This window comes from Saccostrea cucullata, unplaced genomic scaffold (assembly GCF_032062105.1).
Source record: "Saccostrea cucullata isolate Sc308-1 unplaced genomic scaffold, CSIRO_AGI_Scuc_v1 ctg1172, whole genome shotgun sequence".
Lineage (NCBI taxonomy): Eukaryota > Metazoa > Mollusca > Bivalvia > Ostreida > Ostreidae > Saccostrea > Saccostrea cuccullata.
Genome location: NW_026920210.1, coordinates 19,824 through 32,150, shown reverse-complemented (window position 1 = coordinate 32,150; position 12,327 = coordinate 19,824). Strand labels below are relative to the sequence as shown.

Here is a 12,327-nt window from a genome sequence, read left to right as displayed (position 1 = left end):
AAAATTCTAAAGAAATTTTGGACAATTTGAAATCACAAACCTTTACAAAAATCAACAGCTTAAAAACTTACGATTTTTCAACTTTATACACAACAATTCCCCGCGACAAATTAAAATCCAGGCTTTTTGATATCATTGACAGCTGCTTCTTCAACAAAAATGGAACTCGTAAATTTACTTACCTCGTCATTGGTCATTTGAAAAATTATTTTGTTAAAACAGATTCTGATTGCACACATAATTATAAGTACTCTGAAGTTGACATCAAGAAGATGCTTAAGCTTCTGATTGACAATATCTATGTGGTTTTTGGAGACCAGGTATTCCAACAATCTATTGGAATTCCCATGGGTACAAATTGCGCTCCGTTATTAGCAGACTTATTTTTATATTCATATGAAGCAGAATTAATGCAAAATCTCATGCGTGAAAAGAAGAAAACACTTGCTGTGGCCTTCAACTCGACATTTAGATATATCGACGACGTATTGTCAATTAATAATGATAATTTCCATTCCTACGTCAACACGATATAGAGTCCGACACTTCTGCTTCATACTTGGATATTTTACTTGAAAAAGACACTAATGGTTATCTAACAACCAAGCTATATGATAAACGTGATGACTTTAATTTTTCTATCGTCAACTTCCCTGACTTATGCAGCAATATACCTTTATCACCTGCATACGGAGTATATGTATCTCAGTTGATTCGATACGCAAGAGCATGCTCTACGTATGAACAATTTCTTAAACGAGGTAAATTATTGACAAGCAAGTTGATGAAACAAGAATATCAACAGTCTCGTTTAAAGTCATCATTTCGTAAATTCTATTGTCGATACAATGACCTTGTCAGCAAATACAATTTATCATTGAATGAAATGCTGACTGACGTTTTTCATACCAATTGTTAGTCCATTATTTATACACTGAATTGACGACGGATTTTTTCCGTTATTTCCTGATTATGACAACGAGCACACGGCGGGTGTGACCGGTCGGCAGGGGATGCTCACTCCTCCATGGCACCTGATCCCACCTCTGATGTTTCGGACGTCCGTGTTTGCTCTGCTCTTATTTTGTAAATTGTTAAATGGACGTTGAGATTGAATACTGTTCGTTATTTCCATATCCTTTTTTTCAAAGTTTTATTTCTAGTGAGAACGTCCTTTGGGTTTCAACAATTTTGACCTTCTGATCTTTGAGTTTACTTGCATTTGAGAAATTGCAATCCTTGCCATAAGATTTCAAACTGACCTTAAAAACCCAATTTTATGTTAAACCCCCCCCCCCCAATCTACCTATATGGCACGCCAGATTCACAAAAATGAGCTAATCATAGTTTCACAGTCGATAAATTAGGTTTATCGGTTGTAAATTATAGTTTACGGACTGTAAACTATAGTTAACAACGTTAATCTATATTTTACATTTGTAAACCATAATTAACGCGATAATCTATGTTTCACAACCATATATTATACTTAACACCAAAAACAATCATTTGCGATAGCAAAACATAGATTATCTGATTAATACAGTTTCACGATTTTTAAACTATAGTTTACAAACCGTTAACTATAGTTAACAATCTGATAAAAATAGTTTCACGATTTGTAAACTATGGTTTACAACTCTTTACTATAGTTAACGATCGTAAATTATAGTTTACAGACTTGAATCTATGTTTATCAACAAATTCTATTGTTAACGTCTTATTACAGACAGACAAACATATATTAGCATTCGTAAACTATAGTTAACAACCGTTAAATATAGTTTTACAGCTGAAAACTATACTTAACGACTCTTTAACTATAGTTTACGATTTGTCAACTATAGTTTACAGTCGATAAACCTAGTTTATCAATTGTGGAACTAGATTTAGCTCATTTTTGTGAATTTGGCATGCCATATACCTGATTCAAGATCAATTTACCGCCTGTCAGCCATAAAAAAATAGCTTCTGATTTGATTGACAGTCCAGCTACCTGTAGTACCTGATATTGAGATTGTGCATGTTTTGATAACAATTTACCTGGTCGTGCGTCAAACACTTTCATGTACCCGCCTTGTATACACGCAGGGTAAAAAAAAAAAGAACTTTCTTAGTAATTTTATTTAAAAAACAATTGAGAGTAGATAATTAAAACATTACTTCATAAAATATTTGTTTTCAGTTTCAACGGCTGTATGATAATCGTATTTTAGGCGTCCAAGATATCTGCTCTCGAATTTAGACCGTCCATGCACAGTACAGAAACTATTTGCCGATTAAAAATTTAACAAATGGAATATAATTTAAAAAAAAGATATTTAGCACAAACGGCATATGGATAAAATACCTTTTGTCCCATGTTTTATCTTAAGTTTGTATATATGAATACAATCTTCACCATGTTGTAAAGAAATGTCAGAAACATGAGTTTTGAGATTATAACTTTTAGTTCGAATTTCCTAACGTCTGTCAATATTCGAAATGAAAAAGTGAACAAAGTGCACAAAGATCAATTCTTAACTAAAAGAAATCTTGCAAACAATAAAATATTTTAACACACGAACACTCGGAAACGGTGAATATTTTCGACACTTTTAATTGTTGTTCAGAACGTAAACAATATTCCTTGTAAACACATGGTAAAGGTTTATACGACAGATAGGCCTATAAATGGAATATCTTAGGCCTATTATTTTTTTTTTAAACTTTAATATTCACATAAATAAAAAAAAGAATATATAATTACTTTTTTAGTTTTAATATGTTCTTTTCTTTAATTTAATTTTTTTTTTGGAAATATAAAACCGATTTTTTCCTTATATTTTTTTTTTCTTCAATAGATATCGATGAAAGTGTTTATAAATAAATTTCATATTGAAATATTTCAAGTAGTTTCACTCAAAGTTAGACACGGAACATAGAATGTTGACCCTGATTACCAAATACAGACTTTCTGTGTCCTGCTACGTGTATATAATTTTTTTGACATCTTGAGTATTGGGGTCTCCAGGTAAATAACACCACTGTTACTGAGACCACTCCCCCATCTCAGGTAACCGTAAGGTAAAAATAATGGGTCTTTCATTCAATTTTAAGTAAAACAGTTATTTTTTAGTTAGTTAAATTAAACTTTCATTAGTTGGATTGTTTGACCATGCAATTTCGAAACAATTTTTAAAAAGATACGGCAGATTTGTTTACTAGTATTTTTGTCTTTGTTCCTTAAAAAAAAAAAACACGAAAAATAGGTAGCATATATAATTGACAATCCTTAAATCATGGAGAAAGGACATGAAATATCTTTTAATTTTGAATTTGTTTATTATATTCAAGGAAACTAAACATTATTTTACTCACATTTGTAGATTTCATCATCAAAATATAATTCATTTGGACATCCGCCTCTAAACGTTGATTTACAGTATACATGAGTAAGATACCCATTACTCTGATGTTTTACACAATTGTCTGAAATAGAATATTAGGCTTAAACAACAATTAGATTTTCACCCTGAATTCAGGGCAACATCTTTTATTTAGATTTTTTAAAAAAATGTATATGCATTTTACGTGTGTCCCATGTCCAAAATAGATTATACATATTATTCATATTGAGAGATTATTGGGGGTAGTATGACCCAAAGTTTATTCAATGTTTATTTGTATGATCGTTCTCCTCGGGGTTAAGCCTTATTTATGTTCGTTTAATATAACATGAAGCTTTGAATATATCAAAAACAGCCAGCTGCAGAATTTCATCAACTTTAATTTTTAGACCTCTTATTTATTTATAATTACTCAAAAATGTTCAAATCTTAATTGCATGGTAATCTCTTTTTGCCTTTAATTGTCAGTCCATTCTTGATTAACTTCCGAAAGGTAAAGATGTATTGCTTTGTACAAATCTCATGTACTAGTTGCAATGTTTTCACAGAGCTCTGTCATATATACATATTTTATTCGTTTTCATCCTGTACAGTAGAATCAAGATGAGATGTAATGGCTTTCTTTACGAATCACATCTTAATTTCTAAACTAAGACATACATATAACCTTTTCGTCCTGAAAAGGGGTGCCTCAGACGCCATGACATGCAGGAGACAGCAGAGTAGCACCAAAACCGTTAAGAATGAAACATTGACGTAGTCGATACTGGAGGGACACAAACAACCACAAATATTTTGTTGAATTATTTTTTTTATTTTTCATCTTTTTTTTACAAGGAAAAGCAAAATTTGAGGAAAAGAAAATGTGTAGACTTTGACAAGTGATTTTGTGTTATGTATCAAGGGGAGTTTGGATCACTATTTTCAATGCAATGTCGACGTCGTTGTTAGTGACCTGTGCGACTGTGCTACACTTTATGTTTTATTCATACTTACCTGGTCCCCATGGCTTTCGTTTTACTTTAGTGCAAAATTCAATCAAAGAGGAGAGATCTTTGTTCGGAGTACACAAATATCGAGCATCTCCACTGCAATTCATTCTCACAGAAGCAGCAATAAATGCTGTTCTGTTCAATGGACATTCTGCAGTTGAATCCATGACCAATGATTTGACGTTCATCTAAAATAAAAAAAAATATATAATTATCTGCTATGCAAACGCGTCAAAACGTACCTAAGATATGATTCTTCTTTGTTTTCTGAGTAGATGAAATATTCAAAGTATATTTGCTTATATGTCTTATATATTTAGGTGTAAGAGATTTTAAAATACCATTTTTTTCCTCATCATTATTGCACTACTTTAAATAGAAATGATAAACTGCGTTTGAAAACTAGCATGGAATGTATTTTTGGCGGACCGGTGGCGTATGAAAATATCTTTTTTTTCTGCCTCTTAAAATTTTTTAAAGAATAATGAATTTAGTTATAATTTATACACAATCTCCAAGAAATTTTCAAATGTAAATTAAATTAATAAAGAGGAACTAAAGTTTCAAAATAAAAGTACAGAATTGAGTAAAAAATCCTTAAAAAAAGTGCATGTAAACGATCAAAATTTTTCTCCTCATAACATTTTTTTTATCTTAATTTAACATCTTTACCATATGTGAAGATGAGAGAAAAAAAAGGAAGAATGTAAAAAAAAACTGATATATCCTAAAAATTTAAGAAAAGTAGATAAAATTCGGATTATATAATTATTCACTTTAGCTAAATAATATTTATCAATTTAGTAATATTATCTTATAGGACCTATATGTTTATATCTTTTATGGGAAAAGAAAAAAACATTCAATCGTTTGAAATACAGGGATCGCCTGATTGACAACAGTAACCTTTTATTCTTCATATCCAGGGAAAATGTAATGATCTTGACCTGACATTGCCTCTAATATAAAACGGTCAAACTGAATCTCACTGATACCATCACTTAGTGATATTGTAATTCTTGATTCTGTGAAAATTGCATTAAGAAAGAGGGCGTATAAGGCGTTTACAATCCCCCGCTCTGAGATAAAATGTTTCTCAATTTTCAAAATTCACAGAAAAGCTAATTTTTCTAAATTCATGTTCTCAGTAATGTCCTGTTTAAAACATTTTATTATTTCAGTTTACTGAACAACTTACCATTTGATAATCTTTATTTCAAAGTTGACAGTTCAGCATATTAAATAGAAAATGGGTTTAACAGAGCTATAAAAAACTAATTTTGAACACGGGTGGGTCAAGTCTCTATTTTTCGTGAACGCTTAAATGTTGGAAACGTAAATGTAAAATCTATTTCATATGTCCAAAAAATGGAATCTGAACCCATTCTATATGAAAATCGAACTTTCTCTGAAAAAATTTACGCTTCAACAAACCCGTTCATTTAAATCACACTGAAAGACGTCAATAATGCATATACTTCGTAGCGTAGTGCTTAGAGTGGTTGGTCTTGGACCATACCTGCGCTATGGAGAGAGTTCGAATCATACGTGAAGCTTCTTCTTTTTTGTTTTCAGATGTCTTAAAATCATGAGGGAAATATAAATTATTAATAAATTATTTAAACAATGAAATACAGAATTTGATGTGTAAAAGATGATATACGAGGGCTGTTCAATAAATAATGTCCTGAACTATATGACATACAATACAGATATCATATGACATTAAACTTGACCTTCTCTCATTATTGAATCTTTCATGAATTTAAAACAGTTTATGTGACCACTTTTCATCACATAGTTTCATCGTGAGAAGCTGGGAAACAAGGGCTTTTCGAGACACTGCATTATAAATGAATGGTAAAGAATCCGTAAACTAGAGTGAAAATAAAAGCTTCATTAAAGCTGCCGTAAAACTTGTTAAAAATCCAAAAGAAATATTTACTGAAATATGTAACATTTACATTAACCAATGCCTGTTTTATAGACAAAAGAGCAGGTGGATTTCAATAATAAAAGATTATATAATGGGCATCAAAAATGGGTACCCTCCTTGCCAACAAAAATTAAAACAACTTATGTACTGTTCGCCAAATTTCAACAAATAATATTTGATGATGTATGATTGACTTCAAGACACATAACAAATTTGATAGACATCACATCGGGGGTAGTTTACACTGTATTTAAGAAACGTTTGACGGTAAAAAAGCTTGATACTCAAAGGTCACCCTATATTTTGAAAAATGAGTGAAAATGAAAGCATGTACGAAATTCTTCACAATTATTTTAAAATATCAGTAATTGTAGTTATCCACGTTTGTTTTATTTTCAAACAGATATTGGAACATGAATCTATTGCTTAAAACCCTAAAAACAAAATTTACCATAAGATGTACTTGATAAAAACGGCGAATGTCTGACAAGTGCACAGGTATGCAAGAGCACAAAGACAGATTTATCTGCAATTTTCTTAAACATTAGTGGTATCGTTGTTCAAAATCGTATTCGGAGAGACAGTTTAATTTCTGGAGGAGTCTAGAAAGCACTTTTTTGACCAAAAAATCAAAAGGTTTATTAGAGGAAGGACCCAGAATCAGGAATCCACTACATTGAATTTCTTCAAGACAGCGTCCAAAACCCGCATGCCCTGAAGAGTAAAGGGGTTTTCGGGATAAACAGAAAGTTAATGTTTTTTCACATTAACAATATTCGACAGATCTTTAACCTTTTGACTTGTTTCTATTTCCAAACTTGGAAAAAACGCCTTTCAGAAGGAAGAAACAAGTCCGAGAAATCATTGGATCTGCCATTTTCCAGTATACTAAGGGTCATACCCAAAAATGAGTTCTACAAACGATCAGAAATTGGATAAAAAATGTTACGGACATGTACTTTAGTTAAAAGAGATTAATTAGTAAAATCATGAAGAATAAATCATTGAAAAGCGTCTTTTGCTTCTTTCTGAGCACCGAGGACATTATTTATTGAACAGCCCTCGTAAACCATAAAATTTTGATAAAATACTACTTTTAGAATTGAGAAATGTCTTTTTTCAGAGCGGGGGATTGTCCTCGCCCTGTACGCCTCCATTCTTTCCAAATAAAAGAAATAAGAGAAGAATCCTACCATAACAATTAATTTTATTCCCCATTCGTTTCTTAAACTTACCAACAATATTGTTGTAAAGATATCAGTACAGAATATGATGAAGAAAAGTTGGCACAATTTGAAATGGCAAGACATTCTGGTAATTTTCTGGATTTACGAATTCTCAATCTCTTCTCCCTAACATACAAAGAGAAATTTTTAAGAATTTGAAATTATATTCCATGCAGAAAGTCGACCTTCTGACTAAAATAAACTAATAAATTAAGAGCAGATAGCTACGTATACATATCTTAGTTATAATATCCCAATGTGTTGTTTGAAGATCTGAAGTGATAATTAATCAAATAGATTAGTTACTTCAATTGAGGAGAAAATGTCTCATTTCTGCACCCTCTTGTGGCCTCAGCCTAAGTTTGAATCAAAATAAGCGCTGGTTTTAAAACAAGCATAATTTGAAGTGCTGAAATACAAAATATCACATTTTAACCAGATTCGGGCATTACCATACGTTTTTCAAATCAGATCTGAGGATATAAGTATTTTGTAATACAATAGTTTTGCTATTCTGATCTCAAACAGAAAACATAACTCAAATAATGCCATTTATATAAAGAACATGCAGCTTTTTGTTTATTTCCTTTTGATAATGAATATAGTTAATATATCGGTAAATGATAAAGTTATTAACGACAGAATATTGAAAGTAAACTAGAGCCATCCTATGTGATCTTCAACAACAGAATGGTGTTTGAAATTCAACAAGAAAACTGTTTTGTTAAATAAGCGTGCACTCTCCTACATTACATTTACATGTATCTTTGTTGATAGGAACAAAATCCAGTTTTAAGGTTGCATGTACACATTTATTTGTTATTATTATAACTAGACATTTCTTAAGATTGCCCTTGTCATCTTCGTGAACTTCTGTGCTACAATTAATTAGGATTATTACAAGTCATACCATCGACTTCCATCGTAGTAACACATTTGCATCACTGTTTATCTTATATAGGAAAGATGAGTTTACTGTTTTAGCAATACCAATACAGTAGGTAAGTGTCTAGCATACAGTGATTCCAGTCATTTTTTTACCCTCTGAGTGCTATTGAATGGAACCTATCGCTTTAAAAAAGCTTCTACCAGACCAAACAATATTTATCAACAAAATCAACTGTAATCTCGTCTATTTTCATTCATGGCTTTTTGTAATTAACAAAGTGGCTTCTTCATGGTCTATTTCAAAAACACTTTAGATCGGTTACATGTCTCCATATCTGTTTATCAAATAAAGATAAGGCATTGCTGTATTGTTCAGCCATATTAAAAACCATTTTAAGATCACAATCGATAAGCTGTTGCCCATAATATTAAGAGAAGCAGTAAAAAATAATATATTCAATACCCCACTTTAGAAATAATGGACATTAAAAATATTACCAATATTTTTCCTTCTAAATTAAAATTATCATAGGCGTCGGAAGCAAATGTCAAGGGTGTGTGTGTGGGGGGGGGGGGGGGGGGGCTAAACCAACAAAATACAAAAATTCCTTTTTTTTTGCCTATAGATGTATCGGATCAAAAAGATGAATAAGGGGTGTACAAAAGCAATATGTAATAAAGATTCTGTGAAAGTTTCATTAAATTTCATTCAGTGGTATAAGAGGAGTTGCGGATAAGAGATAAGTATCCCAAGGCGTAACAGACAGACGGGAGGACAGACGGACAGACGGAAGGACATACTGATTACTATAAAACCTCCCACTTTTCAAGCAGGGGGGGTATGAAAAAGTAAATATATACATTGTATACATAAATGCCCTGTTTATGAAATACAATATAATAATATCAATATACGAGTAAGATAAAGTAAGATGCGAGAAAATTTAGTCGCCAGACGATTTGTAATTTTCTTGATAAAGCATTAATTTATACATATATCATTTCATACTGATGAACAAAGTAATAATGTAGCACATATGCCATATTTGATTACAAATTGGACAATTATACAAGACACTCGATTTATTAAACTCACTAAAGATTTAATACACAACATCTTCAAAGATATATAATGATAAGAAATAAAAACTAAAGGTACTGAAAGCAATGAGCTCACTAAATGATAACCCCGCCTCCCCTTTTGTTATAATGGCAAAGTTCATGTTTTGCTGTGGCCTAGAAACCCAAAATATATATCGGATCAAAAAGTTGAATAGGAGGTCACAATAGCAATACATACGTAGTGAAGATTCTGTGAAAGTTTCATTAACTTTCACTCAGTGGTATAAGAGGTATATCTTTTATTTTATGATGAAGAATAAGAAAAGTAATGTTAAAATATTATTTTTTTTAAAAACGTACTAGAATATTTGTCCTAAACTAATAAAGCTATTTTTTTGTCTTTTAAAATACTTGTAGTGAAACAAAATTTTATTTAATCTTGCAGTATACAATATGATTGTTTTTCAGCATAGATAATAAAATTGGATGATATGATTTCGTGCGTTTGAATAATATGTATTTAATCAATTGAATATTTATAAAAGAATAGCTCAGCACAAATCCTTCTATCTTGCATTTTTCTGCCGACTGTTTGCATAACAATAATTTTTAGATAAATTTTATTTTTTGATTAAAATTTGATTAAAGAAAGAATAACTGAATCCATTTTCAGAATATATATTTTACATATGTAGCTTTGAAATTTTCTTCATAAAATATTATTAACTGTTATTTTAAACTTTTGAAAAAATACCATGATTATATACACATGTCATTTTAAGTGCAGTGACATTAATAATATTCAATTACTGACATGTAACTAATGATATTATAGAAACTAAGAAAAGGACAACTTGTACCTTTCACGCTTTCTAATTTCAAAGGAATTGGATTTTAATCATAAACAACATCTGATGTTGTATGGTAACGCAGAACATGTGCATATCAGTTATATGTTGTTAGTTATATCTTATAGGTTAACATAAGAAATACTTGCTGATAGGGGCTTCAACCAATTTGCTTAACATGTTTAACAAAATGATCTACTTCTGAAGAGATCTTGGGTACTAAAAAACAGCAGTTATTTTGTGGAAATATCTCTAAATCACCAGGCAATGCTAAAGAAAACACTTTTTTTACTTACTTACTGTTTTCTTTCACATCTAAATAGAATATAGTTATATATTATATATATAGTTATCATATACTTACTGAAGGATATACATGTATGCTCAGAATATAAAGAAAAGTACTAAACCAAGGTTGTCCCCCTGACACAAAATGTATGAGTTGTAAGTTATATTCGGGCCGCGTATTAAAGATTTAAATTTTTTTCACAAAGCATAACCATAAATCAAGCTGCTTGACTTTTAAAAATAATAATTTGCCCCGGATTTGCCTCTGGGATAGAAGACAAAGCCATCTCAAATAAGAGTTAAGAATAAATTACTCTTATTCAAAGACCCAGTATCCTTACGTCATGTATGGCGTATCTTTGATAAGTTCAGATTAACTAAAATTTTAAATATATTTCTTTCTGTTTTGTTACTTTTTATAAAAATAGGACTTTCTTGTAAATTACACAATTTTAATCAATCGCGTTTCACAGATATCAAAGATTTAAAACAATAACCACAGTTTAAAGTCTATTCAAGAATAGAAATGAGTTATTTTAGTTCAAATTTGGTGAAAATTTTAATTCGAATGTTACTATTAAATATCTTGTAAATCTTCACTTTATCTCGTTTTTTTTTTTTTAGCTCAGAAACACCACCTTAAGCATTTCAAGAATGAAGATTATTTCAACTTTTGTTATGCGATAAAACAAAACTTGGGGCAATTTACACTTTTTATAAACCGCTTCGAAATAGGTTTTATTCCTTATAATTCCACCCCATTGTAGACAGTAACACAATTTTTCCCCTGGAAAAAGGCTTCGAATTTAGCATGCACTCTCTTACATTACATTTACATGTATCTTTGTTGATAGGAACAAAATCCAGTTTTAAGGTTGCATGTACACATTTATTTGTTATTATTATAACTAGACATTTCTTAAGATTGCCCTTGTCATCTGCGTGAACTTCTGTGCTACAATTAATTAGGATAATTACAAGTCATACCATCGACTTCCATCGTAGTAACACATTTGCATCACTGTTAATCTTAAATAGGAAAGATGAGTTTACTGTTTTAGCAATACCAATACAGTAGGTAAGTGTCTAGCATACAGTGATTCCAGTCATTTTTTTACCCTCTGAGTGCTATTGAATGGAACCTATCGCTTTAAAAAAGCTTCTACCAGACCAAACAATATTTATCAACAAAATCAACTGTAATCTCGTCTATTTTCATTCATGGCTTTTTGTAATTAACAAAGTAGCTTCTTCATGGTCTATTTCAAAAACACTTTAGATCGGTTACATGTCTCCATATCTGTTTATCAAATAAAGATAAGGCATTGCTATATTGTTCAGCCATATTAAAAACCATTTTAAGATCACAATCGGTAAGCTGTTGCCCATAATAATAAGAGAAGCAGTAAAAAATAATATATTCAATACCCCACTTTAGAAGTAATGGACATTAAAAATATTACCAATATTTTTCCTTCTAAATTAAAATTATCATAGGCGTCGAAAGCAAATTTCAAAGGTGTGTGTGTGGGGGGGGGGGGGGGGGGCTAAACCAACAAAAAAAGAAAATTCCTATTTTTTTTGTCTATATATGTATTGGATCAAAATGTTGAATAGGGGATGTACAAAAGCAATATGTAATAAAGATTCTGTGAAAGTTTCATTAAATTTCACTCAGTGGTATAAGAGGAGTTGCGG

The 12,327-nt window shown here is 30.8% G+C and overlaps 1 protein-coding gene across 1 annotated transcript in view; it reads right to left on the bottom strand.

The window, feature by feature from the left end:
* Positions 1-7,671, bottom strand: part of LOC134245034 (uncharacterized) — a 33,770-nt gene extending 26,099 nt beyond the window's left edge. The window contains exons 1-3 of the mRNA XM_062727284.1: positions 7,553-7,671; positions 4,386-4,569; positions 3,361-3,471 (exon numbers count right to left, since the gene is read on the bottom strand). Of these exons, the coding sequence (XP_062583268.1) occupies positions 3,361-3,471; positions 4,386-4,569; positions 7,553-7,627 (370 nt within the window). The 5' untranslated portion in view covers positions 7,628-7,671. The remainder of the gene's footprint in view (positions 1-3,360; positions 3,472-4,385; positions 4,570-7,552) is intronic.
* Between the last annotated feature and the right edge of the window lie 4,656 nt (positions 7,672-12,327).